The 20,834-nt window shown below is 35.9% G+C and overlaps 1 protein-coding gene across 1 annotated transcript; it reads right to left on the minus strand.

Annotated features, from left to right (window-relative positions):
• Positions 1 to 1,268: 1,268 nt before the first annotated feature.
• Positions 1,269 to 19,825, minus strand: LOC121234290 (AP-4 complex subunit epsilon-like). The gene is given in 12 exon segments (XM_041130178.1): positions 1,269 to 2,948; positions 4,353 to 4,496; positions 7,516 to 7,593; positions 8,769 to 8,869; positions 8,872 to 8,884; positions 8,991 to 9,047; positions 10,520 to 10,651; positions 10,759 to 10,956; positions 11,364 to 11,474; positions 11,575 to 11,787; positions 18,251 to 18,436; positions 18,954 to 19,825. Coding segments are annotated over 12 exon segments (2,925 nt in total). The 5' UTR covers positions 19,557 to 19,825; the 3' UTR covers positions 1,269 to 1,859.
• Between the last annotated feature and the right edge of the window lie 1,009 nt (positions 19,826 to 20,834).

Consider the following 20,834-nt stretch of genomic DNA (forward strand, 5'->3'; position numbering starts at 1 on the left):
CACATTGGACTAGTCAATAGTCCAAAGCTTAAGACTTGAGCTATAATAAATCTTAAGTCCTCTCCAAACATGGCTAGTTACTATTCACAATAGAAAGTAATATTTTATTATTTCATCACTTCTCTCTCTCTTTGAATAGTAAAACATGCATGACATGCACTAGTAAATTTTTTTCTTTATTCTACTGATTGTGCACTAGTAAATTTTTTTCTTTATTCTACTGATTGCGAATATTGATAGAGTAGACACATTATTTCTACAAAGCATGAAGATCTAGGAAATATATGAATTGTATTTAAAATACAAAAAAATAAAATAAAAAAAAATACAAAATATAATATTATATTATTATTTTAACTTTAAGATAGCTAGTCTAATGTAGACTCATTTAGTAAAAAATTGATACTATAGCTAAAAGTTAAGATTCTAGTTAAATTTTAGATTTGGCAATGGCCTAGCCATTGCGAATGCTCTTACATATCTCTCACATGCCACAGCATACTACAGTTTCTACCAACCACACGCGTGAACACAACCACACGAGCCAACACTGTTTTCCTTAATTTAAAATATCGAGTATCTCGAAGAAGAGAATGTGAATATTTCAATCATCAATACCAAAATAGTAGACTGAAGTGATCATTTTTTTATTGCAGCTTTAAATTGCATTTAGTTGTCCCCCCTTAGCATAGACATTTGTTCTTGTTTTATGCTGCTTACTCTTGTATTCTTAATTTTATTTTAATGCAAATCCTTGTGTTACAGAAACATATACATATTTGGAGGACTCCTATGGGGTAGGGCGCTAGTGAACAACCTAAATTGCGTAGCTCATGAGCTGACCTTACCACAATTCTACAAAGCTAATAGTTAGAAATGACCCTTTGAAATATGAATGACATTTGTATTCTTACACAAAACCATTAATTTCTAATAACATAATATCTTGTGATGGAATTAGAGAATTATGTATCAGTATTTTTAAGACTGTCAAAATTTGCCATCTAAATTACTCAATTTTACGACCCATTATTCTTTCTTACTCGAAACAAAACAAAACAGAACAAAAAACAGCAGAAAATCAAAATAGGTTGATTCCGTCTTATATTGGAAAACCATTTTAGTACAAGGTTGGAAGCAAAACCTAGGAGACTAGGACCAAACACAAGATATTTTTCTAAACATTCTGGACCAAATTAAAAATAAAATAAAAAATAAAAAATAAAAATGAGAAAAAGAGTAAGCAAACACTGATATGGATGTTGCAGATCTCAACCCACCCGCAGTATTATATTACGCCATTACACCATTCAATCTTGAATGTCACATTCAAACATGAGGTTTCTCAAGATGAAGATGCAAATGTACTTCAAGGAAATATGTAACAAGCTCATGGGTATAAACATCAAAAATAAAAAATAAAAAATAAAAACTCACTTATACAGCGTTATTATTAGTACAAGATGACTCAAATGCCACGCGGACCAAAACGATACAAACATGAACAGAAAACTGCATTTCGACTCCGCAGTGCTCAATAATCATTAATCCAGACAGCTGCGACGAGCATTTCTCAGGAAAATGCTACAAACTTGACTTGCTCAAAGGGAAAACCCCAATCCTAACTATGGCTCTACTCCTACTACCCAAAGCTACGGTTGCCCTGCAACAAATACAAATCTGTACCTGGTTGGTTTTAATTCTGGAGGCTGAACTCCAATCTCAGTCTCTTGCATGTTTCACTAATTGTATCATTGAATATCGCCAACTAAACAGCAAGTTGCTCTGCAAAACCAAATTCATGTATTAAGCAATCAATATTCGAGTATCCTGAATTAAAAAGTTGCTGTCTGAACAATTTAGCTAAGCAAGTCTCTGAACAAGTTGGGATTTTGACTTGATGGGGTCACACCCATGTGCCTCACAAGTGCGTCTTTCTCCAAGGAATCTCTCGGATTCAGACCCTTTGGAAATTGTGTTGGAAGTGTAGTTCCAGCATGTGCAGTGCTGACAGTAGCATCTAATAACCCAACAGTGAAATTGACATCATCCCTGTTGGTTGTAAGAGAAATCTCAGGACTGCTGCTCTGCCCACTAGCAGACGCATTTCCATATAGTGCAATAATATCAGGTGATTCAGTAGCACCAACTGCACCATGATTTGCTGTCGCACTAATTTGGGTTGGATCAAGAAGCCCTTCTAACTGCTTGAAGGGATCGACAGATGGAGTTGTACTTGCAACAGTAGGTTCACCCAAGTCAAGCAAGTCCGGTGAAGGTTGATGATTTGTCTTCTCCACTGATACAACTGCTGCCTTTGGTGCCTGAGCTTTCTCTGCAGCATGGATACCTGCCTTAGTGATCTTATGGTTAGCTGAAGTAGCCCTCTTATCAATTTGAGAGGATCCCCCAAACAATGAAGCTGCAAGCTTCTGCTTTTCTGGAGAAATTTCAACTTGTGGTTTCCTTGAATCACGAGTACTGCGTGTTTTTGAATTTACATTGACTGCACCATCTACTTGAGTGACGCCATTCACTGTATTATGGGTAGTAGAATTTGAGGTAGATGGTGAAGAAGAGTATACCGGTCTACCCCACTTTTTCTGAACACCATCAAGTCGTAGCTTCAGTTCTGATGACCCCATATCTGATATGGATGGAGCAGTCGCAACCTGGTGGGTGTCCCTAGAATAAAATGGCTCAGATACTGGAACAAGTTCAGTTGAGGGCTCGAGTGAAGCTGCATGTATTCTGGGTGGCACCGGGGGCTTTGGAAGCTCATATGCCTCGAACCTAAGACCATGCATCGAAGCTTCATGCTGGTCTTGGCTTCTGAAGTTGCTGATATTTGACAGACCGGAGCGCTCACTCTCAGAGATGTAGGGCTGAGCACCATTTTCCAGTGACTGTTGGACATAATTGTCAAGTAACGACATTCTTTTGTCAACCTGCAAGGAGAATTAGAGATGTTCAGATCCGGGGATTAGATAATGTGAAGAATATTAAAACGGATTGATGAAGTGGCAAATATTACAAAGCCAAAACAGTCCAAGATGCTACATAAAGATACTTGGATGCACTGCCCCATGCAGGCACATGCATCACCCCGCTGCAAAGGCATGAGCATGCATGTGATAACACTAGCACGCACAAACATAGAAGTATACTTTTTTTGATAGGTAATAACATAAAAATATAATTTGGAGGAGAAACAACAGACAAGTCTATAAAACACACTTTCAAGTCACTTCCAACCATATCAAACGTATACCCCATCCAGAGAGGAGGTTTTTGAGCATACTAAGAAAGGATTTAGTTGTGAAAACTTTAAAAATCAGTTGATTTTATAAAAAAACAAAAGACCTAAGTGCAAGAAAAGCCAAACTCTAATAAAGCATACAGAAGTAAAATTTCAATTTGATCTGACATACAACCATACCACAGACGGATACCAATTACCAATACTTAACATGCTTGGCAGAACTCACCAGCAAAATAGATGGATTATTTCACTTAGAAAGTGTACAGACTGTGGAGTAACTATGAACAGAAGCATAAACTGATTCTGAGTTTTCTTAATCTAAACCACGAAGCCTTGCAGTCAAGTGACACCCTTTCAGCTTCATAGAGGGACACCAATTAAAAGAAAGCAACATCCTGAGTCGCTATGTAAGTCCTCATCATACTCCCTTAGCCTTAACTGAATATTTTCAAACCTTCTCGAACTAAGATTGATGTGTAATTTCTAAGTTTAATCTTAAATCCTCCCATAAATGAGAAGAAAAAACTATAGTAATGCAAAAAATTAAGTCTATAATCTTCTTAAGTGCAAGAAATGAAACAGTTCAAGAAAAAAAATATACTCCAAAGAAGCTCCAGAATATCTGCTATAGACAGATACATAATTATATAATACTAACACCTGCTTCAGTCCCAATCTCACTGAATCTGAGCTCCAGTATCAAGCAGTACGAAAGTGAACTAAATCATGGAAGCTCAAGTACATGATAACCAAAAAGGACAAGATACTTCCAACACAGGATGTAAATCCTCAATGGTTCAATGTTAGTAGCTTACAACATTATATCATAACATCTGAAACATGGCACAAAACTAAACCAAAACAAACTGAATGCACACAGTCAAAGGGATATTAAACGAGAACTCATTAAAAAAGAAAAAAATGGAATCTAAAAAACTGCAAATTTATAATCAGAGCAAACAACTCTAGATCAAAACATGCATAAGGGTAGGCAGGCTTAGAATGTCTTTTTAAGACTAATAGGAAGATGGATTTTAAAAAGGTGAGGGCCTTTGCATGAGATTTGAAACTAATACGATACGACAATTACCTCTATGTCTTCACAACTTGCATCTGACGGCAAAATATTCTCGACAGTATGTGCATCTAAGCTAATGACTGCTTGCAATTCATATGCCCGTTGCTGCAAATCTGTTGAGTGGGAAGCTGATAATTCTTCAACCAAGGATTGACACTGAATCAAGATCACAGAGTTATCAGTACAAAAAGTCTAAAAAGTATCAGAACATAAAAACATAGATTTTATTAATGTTTGAAAATACAATGAAATAGAAATAAAGTGGAATTCAGTAGGAAAACTAAGATTTACAATGTGCGACTAACAACAATATTTCATAGAAGTGCAATGTTATAAAAGCTATATATATATATGAGTGAGTGTGTGTGTGCGAGAGAGAGAGAGAGAGAGAGAGAGAGAGATCACTAAGCAACGCAATATCTTAAGAGGAGATTTGAGGGTGCGAAGTAAGTGGCATAATAAACAAGAAATATACAGGAGATAACCTAAACAACAAGAGAGAGAGAGAGAGAGAGAGAGAGAAATAAGAAAGTTCTGAAAACTATAAATAGGAACAAAACTGAACATTCATCCATAAATAAAGGGAATTAAGGAAGAAAGCCTTGAAAGTGTCCACCGTTCTCTCAGTCCTTAAAACTCTGATCATTTATTTCGCTCCAAATGCACTACATCAAACAACAGTGATTCATCTTCATTATTGAAGGTTCCTTTCTAGCATGCCATCAGTTGAGCATTGACCTGTTTTAGGGTGGCAGGCTGAATATATCCACAAAACACTAGCCATCTCACAGTTAAGCAAAAGGTGAGTGACCGTTTCCCCCACTCTTTTGAACATACAACACAACTAAAATGTAACGCTTCCTTAGGTTTCCACAGCTAGAATCTTCCCACAAGCTGTCTCCAAACAAAAAATAATAATTAGATTTGAGAGTTACCTTCTATTAGGGAAAATTACCTATTCCCCTTCAAGCTGCCACTCTTTTTTCAATTTGACACCCAAACAACCAAAGTTGTCACTTTGCCTCATTTTCAATTTGGTGCTGTTTTTAACTAAGGCCTCGTTTGTTTTCATAACTCCTCTCAACTCATCTCATCTCATCTAACTTTCTCAAATTCCTACACAAAATAAAATAAACAATTCAACTTTTCAAATCCCAAGACAAAAATAATATTAAAAAATATATTCTAACAATATTTTATTCAACTTTTAACTTTAATCTCAACTCATCTTATTTCATCTGCGAAAACAAACGAGGTCTAAGAGATATAAACGGCGCCATTTTCAATGGCATATGCTAGTGTGGGTTGAAGAAAAGCCCATGGGAAACTTCTTCATTTGCTTATGCACTGTTCACTTCACACCTTCAGCATCTCTCTCAGGCCTCAGCCGACACTGTTCACCACTCAAAGTGGAAAATGTGCAGAGTTCATTACCACCGTCTTTTGTGAGCTCAACCTCAAATCATCTCACTATTCAAACTCCCTGAAATCTTCATTTGGGACCATTCCATCAAGCCTTCAAAGTAAACGCACTCAACCACCCCCCCAAAAAAAAAATCATCTTGCCATTCTCCTTTTGAATTTTATTTTGATTCTCAACTGGTACTCATTGCAGTGGTTCTCAAGGTCTGAAGCCTCACGAAAATGTCACTCTCACACACTAGGTTTTTTCCAATTTGGAAACCTCAAGGCTCAAGCCATCTCAGATTCTCAAGCTCAATGTAAGGGTTTTATAAATTTTTTTTTTTTTTCTTTTAGATTAATAGTTATATATTTTCTTTTATCAGTTAAAATTGATAGTAATATTTTTTTGATCGGTTAAAATTAATAGTAATAATATTTTTATTATAAGTAAAAGAATTTTTATTGATACTTAAATAAGCATAGCCCAAGTCAGGAAGTATACAGGAAAATGCACCTAGTTAGGAACTAGAAATAGATACAAGGAAGTTATGGAAATTGGGACCTTTAAAATCCATAGCTATGGCCCACATAAATAAGGTCTTAAAGAAGAATTAAGCTCTTGAGGCCCCAAACAAACCAACTGTAGACTGTCAATGTTGGTTCCAGCTGGTTCATAGGTCAGTTGGTTTCCATGTATCTTTATGGGTGTCGATTCAGTTTCAGTTTGGGACCAAAACCAAACCGAAAGGTCAGTTTTTCACCCATAGTGTTAGCACCCTGGTCTCCAAAATTTGGTTGAGCACCTTGGGTTGTTCACCTACGTTTGTTTTTACCAAAACAAAGGTAAAAACAAACAACACAAGGAAAAAAGCAAACAGCACAAATTGTTGTTTCACAATGATCAACCAATAATATAACTGTCAATGACCACCTATTTGCTTATTTTTTCTTTTATAAGTAAAAAACCTATTTGCTTACTATGGTGCATTTGGAGGGAAAGGAATGATCATTACTTCGAGGATTGGGAGTTCTCTTGATCTTCTCTCCCCTTGCTCTCTCCTTTGATTTCATGTTAGTCATGGAAAATCTCACAAAATTTGTTGAGTGGAGAGAGGGGCCAAGAGATCTTTATATAGTGTGTCAAAGTAACCTTGGTCATCAAAAGTAATAATTTATAGACTTCTAAAATTCAATAACCTTTATGAATTCATTGGTTAGAGAACTAAAATGAGTTCAAAAAACAAAAAGGCTTCACATATATTACTAAATTGACACTCCTTTTGACTACACAATTCTTCTATTGCTCAAGGCTCACTTTTGTCAGCTGGCTTAGCCTTTTATTGATGTTTGCATCAGTCCCCTCCATCAAAGGAGGAAGAGGATCAGTAAAAAATACAAGACGATCATCTTTTTTTTTTTTTTTTTTTTGATGATGGGGGAACCACCCCCACGGCAGTGCCTTTAGGACTCATCTATGAAGCCTAAACCCCAGGGGAGACTAGCACAGCAACCCACTGTCATGGCCTCCCACTTAAATCGCAGTTTGATCCTAGGGGAATCGAACCTGTAACATGGGGCACATGCACACAAGTTCGCCCTTACCACTTGGGCTAACCACGGGTGGGTACAAGATGATCATCTTTATATAAGCCAGACATAATCTAAAAGGCTATATTCAGATGCTAGCAAAAGTACTAAGCACTAAAAGCACATATATCAATTAAGATGGAGAAGAGACTTTGACTTTAAGCTTAACTGGTCAAAAACATACCTCATGCAACATATCCGCTTTTCTCCCGGCTGATATCTCAGATGCATAAATTTTCATAAATGCTGTAACTGCATATGCCTTGAAAAGAAGCAAAAAATTATTGTCCATTTGAATAAAAGATGTAGAATCTTAAAGGCCAAAGTTCTCTAATTAAAAAAATACAATGTGCTTGGAAATGGACCAGTCACTTTCCTTCTAAAATTGCTTCATAAACTTATACCCAGCATTAAAACTACTCTACTTGATCACAATCACTTCCACAAAGTACCTATGGAACATAGCAACATTCAGTATTTTGAGGTGCGATAGTAAAGAAATGAGTGGTTTGGATATATCCTGAAAATAAGATAACCAGTTTTGATGTTCTACTTACGAACATGCCCAAACAGATCCAAAAGCAACCAGATTTATTCTAAACTTGCCAAAATTGTGATATCTATAAATCCAAACTTCATTATACAGAAGATGTTGATGTTGCAATATCTAGGAAAATGACATAACACAATTTTATAGGTTCAGTTTCGGGATGATGAATTGTTTGCGGGGTGGCATCAACAATATGGTTATGCTACTTATGGAGAGGCAATGACATGGTAAAATGGCATTGATGGTGATTCCAATTGACAATGATGGTGGTAGAACATAACTACCAAAAGAAAGCCCAAGACACGTACCATAACCCCACCCAAAGAAAGCCCAAGACACATGTACCATAACCCCGAAAAAACTAGTCAATTTAAAGCTTCCTTAGAATCACTTATAAAGCTCAGTTTCACCTAATAAGTAACCAATGTGGAACTTAGCATCCATGACTACCCTTATAACTTATTATTCATATTCCTAATGTGGGACTGGGATGTTACATAGTCTCTGATGGTGATGGTAGTGGTGGTGTTGGGATAGGGTCAAAAGTTCTCCAACTTGCGGTAGTGTGACATTGACAACAAAGATAGGGGCAAAGATAATAATGAAACGAATGGATGACTTTAGCTTAAAATCTCCTGTTCATCAAAAGATACATTTTGTTTTCCTAAAAATAAAAATTCCATTTCTTAATAAAAGGCTTTTACTACATTGTCAAACTTTGCTCGAGTCAAATAACTGTTTATTTATTTGCATAATCAAGAAAAAAAAAAGTGCTTTCTAAGTGAAACTAAACATAACCTTAATTACTATGAAAAGTACTTATACAGTAAAAATAGGCCAGCCAATAGCAACTTAAATATCCCCGTCCAGAATGAACTGTGGGGTACCTTTACATTTTCATCATCTGAATATGCCTCTGCCACATCACACAATTTCCCTGTAATATAAGAAGCAGAATACTTCCCATCAGCTGTTCCATACTCCCCAAAACCCAACAAATGACCTGTAATCAGAATTAAAGATTATGCTGATAAAAATAGAATTCTTACAGCAACATCTGTATGGAGGGTGAACAAATAAAAAGGAAACCAAAGTAAGATAGTATGTACTTGAAGAAATAGAGACGGAAGCTTTGGCTCCCCAATAATGCGCAAATATGACTCTACCTGCACCCCAAAATTTTCATAAATAAGAGATACGAAGAAACTAAAAAATGTTTTGCACTACATAGATGAAGCTACTTATGAACGATTGTAGTTGTCACGTGCTTAAGAACTCAAATAAACTCTTTTTTATAGGTAAGAGTAAAATTTTATTAATAGAATACAGTAGGCGTAGCCCAAGTACATAGCTAGTATACACGGAATACAACTAGCTAACACAAGGCACTAGAAAGAGAAACAGGCAAATTATGAAAACTATCCCCATTACAATCAAAACTACTTATAAAAATCATTTTACATAGAAACAAATACAGCCTTAGTGAAAAATGAAAAAGAAGTAAGAATTTTTTATAAGTACAAAGAAGTAAGAACTTGCTTTGCCTAAACCTTCTCTAACTGTAATCAATTGACGTGAAGGTAATGGATAATACTCCATACTCTACAAAGAGGATGTACACCATGTGATAGTGCAAAACTGTAATGAACAATCAGGTGAATCATATAAAATAAGGGCACTAAAAGAATTAAATGTCTATATATGCTTTCTGTTATAACAAAGAAATTAGGCCATCAAAGGTTAGTTATATCTTTCTATGTCACACATCATTTCAGGATACATCAGTTCGGTATTCAATCAGGGATGGATAAATTATGACCATTGGAAGAGCTTTTGCTTCTTCATTCTCTCCCTCTTATTCCTCTTCTCATCAGAGTTCTATGCCCTGTCTCTTCTGCTCCTAATATCTATCTCCTTAAATTACCGATAAAGAAAACCTCTCCTTAAAATCTCTGTCTCGACCTCTATTCCTCTTGCATTGCCTCTCACATCTCTTCTTTCTTCTCTCTTCCATCTTCTCGATAGGGTCTCCTTCCCTTCTTTTTCTATCTCATCATCTCAAGAAAAGATAATTGAATAGTTTTTAGAAGATTGATCCTTACATATATGATGACATGGCATGCTCATCAAGAGAACACGGCGTTGCTCAAATAAAGTTATATATGCTGTAGAAAAACCATCGAATTACTAAAGGACTTGGCACACAAATAAGTTCAAAGAGAAAGGTTATGAACTATATAACTTTAAATTATTAAATTGTTACCTATATCAGCTAGTAGATTATGCACCCTGACAAAACAACAAGGTAGCCTTTCTACTTGCATCCAGGAAATTCTCATTCATAAATTACACAAGAGAACACAATATAAGAAGACAAAAATTAGCTTATCTAGATATTTTACATAGATAAGTCATCCAGAATTTTCCTATTCATAAGTAGCTCATCTACATGAGTCTTATTTTTAAAACTGAGTACTTAGATACTGAATCTTAAGTAACTAGAAACTCGCACAATGTAATGACCAGAAGTATTAGCACGCACACACACAAGTTATATAGATCCATTTATTTATACTTATATACATGTTTGTATGTATACATGTACTAAATGATAAAAGTGTAGATCAAAATAACATACAGCAGATGATCTCAGCTGGCTATCTGCAGCATCATCATCCTCCCCAAACCCCTCTGCAATCAACCGCATCAAGTTGTGTGCCACTTTAACATTCACCAGGTCTCCCGCATGCTCAAATACTTTATTCATGGTCTGTAGGGTATACATCAAATAAAATATATACACACATATATTTATCAAAAAAATATATTTATACATACAGAAACATTATAAAAAGCAATATGCATCATCATAATTACCTGGATAAACCAATGGTTACTGGGTGCAAATTGCTCGGCAAGCTCAACGCATCGAGATGCTATATAGGTTTTGTAATGACTATCATTAATGCTTATCATGTAGTCAATCATTCGGTCCACAATGACATCAACATTGGAGGACTTGGTCATTTTATACAATAGTTCAAAAGTTTTTCTCTTTAGAGTATCATCTGGGTCCTGCATAATACACATCCAACCTCCTTTAATATAATAAAGGAAAAACATGATTAATATAAGAGATATGTAGTGTGCAAAAAGAATAGTAAGAAATCATGCATCCAATCCATAGAAACACATGCACAAATGAATAGGAAGCAATATGAATATTCCTCCTCATGTCCTACACCTATCCACTCCTCCAGCTAAAACCCATTTCAAAGAAGAAGGAAAAAATTTAAAAGTTCGGAAAAAAAAGGAAGAAAGAAATCCCCCCCCCCCCCCCCCCCCCACCCGGCTAATGTGGCAGGAGCCACAGCTCCAACTTTTGTCAATAATGAAATAAAATACAGGGGAAAAAATCTGCTTCAATATTTAATAGCAAAATCTCTCACTTATATATAAAAAAATAGCAAAACCTCTCTCACCTCTAAGCAATCAATCACAGCGAGTTGGTGTTGTTCAGCTATATCAGGACTTATCTTTATCAATCGACCAAGGGCATCAATACCCATATACTTCAAATTGTGGCTGTCACTCTGGTCACAAGATCACATTATAATTACTTGAAAAATTCCAGATGAAAGTTAAAGTGATAAGAGGTGTGAATAATCTGCAAACTTAAAGGTGCAAAAATACCTTCAAAAATTTGGAAATAACTTCTGCCGCAGCTTCTAATAATTTAGGATTGGGATATATAGACGAGACACAGCATATGCACTCATAAAGGACAGCATTTCCAATATTACTTGAGTCACATTTTCTGAATATGTCACTAACAACAGTATACATCTTTTCACTTGCTTGCTTGTCGCCACCTCCCAGCAATGCCAGAATCTTAAGCAACCTGATCTGCATGATTAAATTATGATGGCCGAGTTACCCATATGTCAACTTAAGAGTAAAGTGGAAGAATAAAGTTGAAAAGAGAAGTTAAAATGTAAGACCTCAATCCCTCCCACACTTTGAAATATGAATAACCCACAAGAGGGTGAAGGTTATCAATGTCGTCATAGCCACTAAGTCCCACATTAGCTATTTATTTCAATAAACTAGACTTTTTTAAGTCATTCTAGGGAAGCTTCAAAATGACTAATCTATTTGGGGGTTAAGTGTAGATATGACTCGCACTTTCTCTAGGTTGTTACAAATAGCATTAGAGCCACCTAGTAAGGCCAGCCATGTTAAAATGGAGCATTGCATGACAAGGCCCAGACGAAGACATAAGAATTTAAGAGGGGAGTTCATTACACCTGATGGCAATATGAATAACCCACATAGTGTATAGGGTAAAGGTAGTTTTCTTTGGGGGAGGTATTGGGGTGGAAACTAAGTTTCATTTTGTTGGTTCGGATAAAGTTTGTTCACCAATATCTTGTTGTGGTTTAAGGTGCATAATTTGAGGGTCTTCAACAAAGCACTTTTGGGGAAATGGTTGTGGAGATATCATCGGAGAGAAGGAGGGGGGGGGGGGGTGGAGAGAAGTCATAGATTCAAAATACGGAAGTATTAGGGGGTTTTGGTGTTCTAATGATGTTAGGGGGACATATGGTATGGGGTTGTGGAAAATTATTCACTCTGGAAAGGGAGGGTCATGGTGTCACTCTGGTGTGGTGAAAGGGTTCTTAAGCAGGTTTTTCCCATGCTCTACCAGATTTCTAGTGACAAAGAGGCTGTTGTGGCTGATTTATTGGTGTTTTCCGTCCATTGGAATGTTAGTTTTTCGAGTGCAGCTCATGATTGGGAATTGGATATGTTTGATGATTTTTTTGACTCGTTGTATGCTATGTTGTTTGGCAATGTGTTGGAGGATAGGATGATTTGGATCCTGGTGGCAATAAAAAGTTCTCGGTGCGTTCCTTCTATAAGACCCTCTCGGGATTCTCTAATGATCATTGTTTTCCTTGGAAGGCAATTTGAAATTGCAAGGTACCTCTTAAAATTGCTTTCTTTATATGGACTGCATCTCTTGGGAGAATTCTCACCGCTAATAATTTGAGGAAACGTGGTCTTATCATTATGGATTGGTGTTTTGTGTGCAAGAAATCAGTAGATCATCTTTTGTTACATTGCGAAGTGGCCTGGTGTTTATGGAATGAGATCCATAATCGGACCAGGGTAGCATGGGTTATGCCTGGAAGAGTTATGGATATTTTTAAGTGTTGGACAGGTATTAGAGGAAATGTCCACATTGTTGCTGGGTGGAGAATGATCCCTCGTTGTATTATGTGGTGTTTGTGGATGGAGAGAAATGTGAAGTGCTTTGAAGACATGGAATGTTCTTTGGATGAGTTGAAGAGAGTTTTTTACAATAGTTTACTCTCTTGGGCTTCGGCCATTACTTGTAATGGGGACAATTTTCATGATTTGCTTGTATCTCTCACTAGTTCTTAGTGGTAATTAGGCATATTCAATGTATACTCCCTGTGCAGTTGGGCTATGCCTTTTCCTATCAATAATATTTTACTTTCACTTATCACAAAAAAAAAAAAAAAAAAAAAAAAAGTAGTCACAGGTGCTAAATACTAGGCGAAAGTCGGCTTCATAAGTAATTCTAGGGAAGTTTCAAATTGACAAGTCTTATGGGGTTATAATGCAAACGAGGCTAGTACTTTTCTTAGGTTGTTACACAAAAGTGAGGGGGTGGAAAGGAAATGTCAAAACCAATACTTCATTAAAGGGTAAATGGGAACATCATAATTATGTTCGTCATGATCATCATCAACATCATGATCATGAACATCATCGTAGGTCTATTTTATGGGCTTTAAGGAAGTATCAAAACAGTTGTTTTGTGTCTATAATTAATTAAGGTATAACAAGGTTCAATCCAAGTTCTAATAGAAAGCCAATAAAATCCAAGAAACTAGATATCCTTGTTGGATAAGGATGTCTCATGACGAATCAGATCTGTGATCCCTTGATAGGATAAAGCCTAAATTTAGGGGACATTTTCTTAAAATTATGCTGCCAGCTTTTTCCTAGAAAAGTTAGGAGTTGTTTAAAAGGCTCATCAAAGGGAAAATCAATTTTACTAGGAGTAGGAATGCCATTCTACTACCTTCCCTATTTTTAGGGATAACCCTAGATTTTAGGTTCGCTCACCAATTTCTATTGGAGTTTTGGGAGTGCACAATTTGAGAACATTTAACAAGACCCTTCTTGGGAAATGGTTATGACAGTATCATCAAGAACGGGAGTCACTGTGGAGGCAGGAAATTGACTTCAAGTATGGGAGTGCTTGGGGGGTTGGTACACTAACAAAGTGCGGGGTGTGCATGGCGTGGGTTTATGGGATTTTTTTTTTTTTTTATCAGTTTTGCAGTTGGAGAGGGTTCTACCATCAGATTTTCACATGATACTTGTTGTGGTAATTACACTCTTGAGACAGTGTTTCCTTCCCTATATCAAATTGCTTCTGACCTGGAGGCTTTAGTGTTGGATCTTTTGGACGGCTCTAATGACATTGATCAGTGCAATGTTCATTATTAGAGTTGCCCAGGATTGGGAAATTGGAGATATTTCTGAGTTTTCCAGCTTATTATAAATTGCGAGCATTGGTAGTTTTGAGGAGGATAGGATGCTTGGAAGCTTACTGGGAGTAAGAAGTTCACTGTTCGATCATTGTACAAGGTTTTGATAACTCAGAGTCATCTCTCTTTGCCTTGGAAGTGTATTTGAAGGAGTAAGGTGCCTTCCAAAGTTATCTAAGGTTGTGTTTGGTTGTTGAACCAAACTCACTCATCTTAAACCAATCATTGATGGGATTCACTACTTTTTCAACTTCCCATAAAAAAGTTAAATTCATCTCAATCTACTTCATACATTTTAACCTAAAAAGTTAAACTCATCTCAACCTCAAAAAGTTAAACTCGTCTCAATGAGATCCACAAAATACTACTATTCACAACTCAACACAACTCATCTCAACATTCAAACGTAGCCTAAGACCCTAGAGCCTAAAACCAAAGTCTTTTCTCAATCTTCCTTGATTGCGAACCCTTCACCTATATATATATATAAAAAAAAAAAATAGTGCCTTCCAAAGTGGTTTTCTTCGTTTGGACAACCTCCCTTAGAAAATCTTGAACATGGACAATTTGAGGAAGCGTGGACTTATTGTCAGATTGATGCTACATGTGTAAGAAGAATGGTGAATTCGTGGATCATCTATTGTGGCATTGTGAGGTGGCAAGGGTATTATGGAACAAGATATTTGGTGGAACCGGACTAGCTCGGGAGATGCCTAGGAGGACGACGGATCTTCTAGCTTGCAAGAAAGGTGTAACATACGAACCCAAATAGGACTTAAGATCAGTTTCTTTTATTTTTATTTTTTATTTTATTTCATTGTTTTAATTATTATTTATCTATTTTTATTTTTATTCTTATTATTTTCAAAATTTGACAACTAATCAGATTAAAATGGTTTGTATTTCATTAGGAAGTTTCCTTATCGACATAGTTATTCCTTAGTTTCCAGTTCGAATAGATTCCTAGATTTAAACCAATACCCAACTTCAAACCTTAGCATATCTCCTGAGGACTCACACCACTTCCCTCCCTATTGTCTATAAGAATCCCACGAAGCCCTCTGAATTAAACACACAAAATACCTAGAGCAAGAACTCACTCTCGCATAACTTAGTCCTCTGCCCAACCATCGCCAATCACCCTAGGACATCGAAGCACCACCCACGGTGCCAGAAACTGCCGGCCATCCTAGTCCCATTGCACCGACTCCCTCAAGTAAGCCACTGTCGTCGCACTCACCCTTCCTCCCTCTCGGTAATTGAGTTTTCAGTTCCATCTCTCTAACTCCCTCTCTGGGTCACACCACCCTGACCAGAGAAGCCGCTACTGCGTCACCGGCCACCCTCAAACACCCAGAGCCATCTTCACACCCAACCACCTGTCTCGGTGAGTATCGCACGACACCTCCCCTCTCACAAACTTCTCTCAAACTTGTGTATTTTGTCTTTGATGTTAAAGTGGGCCTTGGGCTCTGAGGCCCATTTGGCTTGGTAAATGTATTCTTGTGAGAGCTGAACTCTCAAATGGGCTTTGTCTTGTACTAGGCCCGATCCTTATTCCTTTCAGCACCTTATATTAGTAGGCCGAAATCCTTTGTATTACTTAGACAATGCTTAGGAGTTAATTAGGTTATTATGTTTTAAGTATTTCAAAATCTTTAGCAGTATTTTAATTTATATAGTTTTACATGATAAAACCTGAAATTTCAGATTTAGTTTTACACTATTTATCTAGCAGATTTATATTAAACCCAATTATACTACTAAGTTATTTTTTCATGATTAATTATATATTACAAGTATTCATTAATTTTGAATGGAAACAAAACAACTACTATGTTAAATTCCAAATTTTGTATTTAATCACATAAAGAACCACGACACGTTTATCTAGAAAATTAGTAACGTAGAGTACCTCGTATAAGTAACGTGCTACAAGTTGAAAATCAGGAAACAACGCTAATAGGTAAATAGTATGATCATATAATTGTATGCATATTGTAAATATTATTGTTATGTATGAAAATATGATGGTTACCAACGCTAGGCTGAGAGCCAAGTCAAGGTTAGATCCCTTTCACGATCTTTGATGGATTATAACATTATTTTTGTATGTATGATTTGTAGCTTGATGGATTGAACATTATAAAAAAAATCACATGAATTCCATGTAATGTTCACATAGTATTTTAAGTCAAGAAGGCCATGTAATAAAGTAGCTTGATCACGTATGTCATGTAATGTTCACATAGTATTCAAGTCACAAATGCCATGTAATGTTCATGTAGTACTTAGATCATGTATGCCATGGAAGGTTAGAAAATGTTTAGATCATGTTGTGTCATGCCATGTTATGCAATGCCATGCCAGAATAGTTCATGAAGTTTAATAAATTCTCATGCATTAAGAAAGATAAATGTTTTAAGGAAACACAGACCCAAGCATGTTTCACTCTATGTTATGACAAGTTATGCAAATTAAGTGAAACACGGACTCAAGCGTGTATCACTCCATGTTATGACAAGTTATGCAAGTTAAGTGAATCACGGACTCAAGCGTGTTTCACTCCATGTTTTGACAAGTTATGCAAGTTAAGTGAATCATGAACTCAAGCGTGTGTCACTCCATGATATGACAAGTTAAGCAAGTTAAGTAAAACACGGACTCAAACGTGTTTCACTCCATATTATGACAAGTTATACAAGTTAAGTGAATCACAAATTCAAGCGTGTTTTACTCCTTGTTATAACAAGTTATGCAAGATTAAGTGAAACACGGACTCAAGCGTGTTTCACTACAAGATAAGTTATACGGTGTCACGGACTCAAGAGTGGTTTACCATATGTAATAAGTGAAAGACAAAACGAACAAGCCATGTATGATTGTTAGGAAGCACATGTAGTCAGACATTTATACAATCACGTTACATGTTTGCCATGATTATGTATGATTCCGCTCATGTTGATGATAATGATCAGATACACTATGTAAATATGCGATGATATATGTATGTTATGAAAAGTCTTCAAAAATTAAGCCTATGCTAAGCAGAGTCATGTTTACAGTATGATGTGCTACTTACTGAATATTCGACTCATTTTTATTTGTCTTTCTGTTTTCTTTTATGTTTAATTCTCACAAATGGTGATTATGATGACGCAGAGCTAGATGGCCAGGAGTAGATCTATTATAAAGACTTAGAAATGAATAAGTGTTATTCACACAAGAATTAGATTTCTATTATGTTATTTGAATAAAAGTCATTCGTAGGACTAGTTTATGTTCTTTTTACTTTACATTCAGTTTCAAGACAATTATGTTCAGTTCAATTTTAATGTCTTTTTTTTATGCTTTCCAATAAAAGAGGTATTTCAGAATTTTGAGTCTCCTTACCGAGCATTATGCTATGTATGTTAGTAATATCTCTACCCTACGGTAAAGGGGTGTTACAAAAGGTCTTCAAGGCGGCCCCCATGTGGCTGTTGTTTGAAGTTTTTAGCTTGAGAGTAACGATGGGAGTTTTGAAGATAGGGAGCACCCTTTGGATGAACTTAGAAATTTCATTTTACACGCCTTATGCCTTTAGTTTTCTGCTATTGTACTCAATGGAACTAGCTTTCATGACTTTATTATATCATTTTCTTGTTCCTAGAGGTAATTAGGTGTTCTCTTTTGTATATTCCCAGTACATGGGGAATGCCTTTTCGTATGTTTCAATAAAATATTATCTTACCTATCCAAAAAAGAGCAAGAGACAGAAAAGAAAGAGGAGGAAGAGGTACCTGAATAAATGGAGCTGGCATCTGATGATAATCATAAACCTTTGGTAATCTGCGTTCTGCGACTTGTTTAAGGATGGTTACAAAGCTGACAACTAAATCCTTATAAGAATTAACATCTATTGTTATAAGATCGAAAAGAGGGCAAAGCGTTGCACCCATGACTCCAGGATCATTATCACAGAGCCTCTGGAAAAGAAAATAAGAAAATCTACATCAGAAGATAAGAAAACATTTTGATCATCAGGCAGACCAATGGAGAAAAGGTCGAATACAGTTGCTCAAATATAAATGAACCCTATCGATGCAGATCTGAAATTGAAACCAAAACCAATGGAGAAAAGCTGACTGCTTTTCAAGAAATGTTATCATATCGATAGCTTTATTACGGTTAAAAAATGAAATAAGAAAAAATCATGCATGCACCTCAATGTAATTCAGCTCTCGCATTCAGGTTCTGTTACTTATATTTATTTAAGCTGCATACAATTTGTGGAAGTAGTCTTATTAATCCTTTCTCATTTTTGCAACTCCAGCTTATCGGTCGAGGATCAAGATAGATTGTGTAATCAATCATGTAGATGCAGTGACAGCACTAATCCCAAACCCAAGATCGTGATTAAGACTCAACCATTACCTGCATCAGATTTACGGTTTTTCTACTAGTAAAACATAAAATATTCAAATGGGGGACCGACCCACCCACCTTGCGAAAATTGGAGACGAGGTGGGAGACGGAAGAGGGGGACTTTTGGTAGAATCGGTGAAGCGCCATAATGGCCTTCTTCCTCACTGCCTCCTTGGAGTGGCCAAGTAGCTCCACTACCTGTGGCAGAACGGCCGGAATGGTCTCCTCGTTGATCAGCCTGCACACGGCATTCAGCGCCGCGCACACAACGAGATAGTTATCGGACCTCAGGTCCTTCTGGATGGTGTTGACGATGAGGATGATGAGGTCATGGTCCTCGTTGAGGAAGAGCGTGACGGCCAGGTAACCGGTGCGCTTGAGGAGGAGGCTGTCATCGTGGGTCATCTTAACGGCGTGGATGTATCCGAAGGAAGCGTCGTGGCCGAGCATCTCGATATAGACGAGGCGGATGATGTACTCCTTCATCTTGCGCTTGGGGATGTCGGGGTCGGCGATACGGCGCTTGAGGGTTTCGATCTCGTGAAGGACGATGCGGTCCTCCTCGGCCTTGGATCGAGTCTCGCCGATGGACTTCACCAGGTCCAGGAACTCCTTCGACTGACCGAAGCCGCCTTGAGACCCCATCGCCAGCTCGCGACCGATCGTCTTCAGCTGCTCCATATTCCAATTCAAATCCCAAATTCACTCAATCTTTCTACTTTAGGGTTTTCTGGGGTTGGAACCTAGAGCATTTAGATCTGAGAGAGATTTGGGGAGAGAGAGAGAGAGTGAAAACGTGGCGAAAGGATAGTTTCGGGAAGAAGACCGGTGGTGGTACCGTGGTACTGGTGGTCGTGAACGTTAAAGGTGACAATTTGTTTCCAGCAGTCCAAATATGAACGCATACGGGTCGGGTTCGGCATTGGGATTGGTAGAGCCCGAGCTATGCTAATCTCCTTTTCTTTTCCCATACATGATATCTGAATGGAAAAATTTAGCTGTAACTAATTCTACACACTAATTAGTCAGAAAATAAATTTGATTAAAAATAATATTAATTTAAATTTAAAATATAAAGAACTTGTTTATACATAATAAATTCAATCATACCCGTGTCATAAATGAATGGTTATACGGATAAGATCAATTGAAATAAAAACTAAATAAATACTTTTAAAATATTATTTTTTAATATTATTTTATTTAAAAAATTAAATTATTTATTAAATAATTATATATTTTAAATATTTTATTAAATATAATAAATAATTTAATTACAAATATTTTTTAATAAAATATTATAATAATTATAATATTTTATCTTATCTCATTTTCTTTTAAAATATCATTTAATTACAAATATTTTTTAATTTTTAATTTTTAATTTTTAATTTTTAATTTTTTCATTTAATTATTACAACTTTTCATAAAAGAGAAAAAATAATTAACATTTTCCAATCTCAAAATAAAAATATTAAAATATTATTTTTATTTAAGTTTTTTTTCTTTTTTCTCAAAATTTAATAAAATATTATAATATAAATTATTTCATTATTATTAACAAATTACTTTATTATTATTTATAAATTTTTCACCTCATTTTATTCTACAAAGATGTATAAATAAATTTGAATCGGTATCATGTCTTCGTTAAAATAGACAACACAATCTAAGATGGCCTTCAAGTATATCTTGCACGACTCGAAGACAAAACGTCAAAACGAGGATACTCCATTCTGGAGTTTCGATGTGACTTTTTTGAGAAATTAGATAGTGATATATTTTTAGATATTTTGTAAATAATAAAAAAAAAATAATAAAAAAATATTAAATAATAATGAAAAGTATTTAAAAAATAATAATAAAATAATAAATAGTTGTGAGATATTGAATAATAATATTAAAAAGTAATAATAGAATATTAAATAATAGTAAAAAATATATAAAAAATAATAATAA

The sequence above is a fragment of the Juglans microcarpa x Juglans regia genome, chromosome 6D, assembly GCF_004785595.1.
Source record: "Juglans microcarpa x Juglans regia isolate MS1-56 chromosome 6D, Jm3101_v1.0, whole genome shotgun sequence".
Taxonomy (NCBI): Eukaryota; Viridiplantae; Streptophyta; class Magnoliopsida; order Fagales; family Juglandaceae; genus Juglans; species Juglans microcarpa x Juglans regia.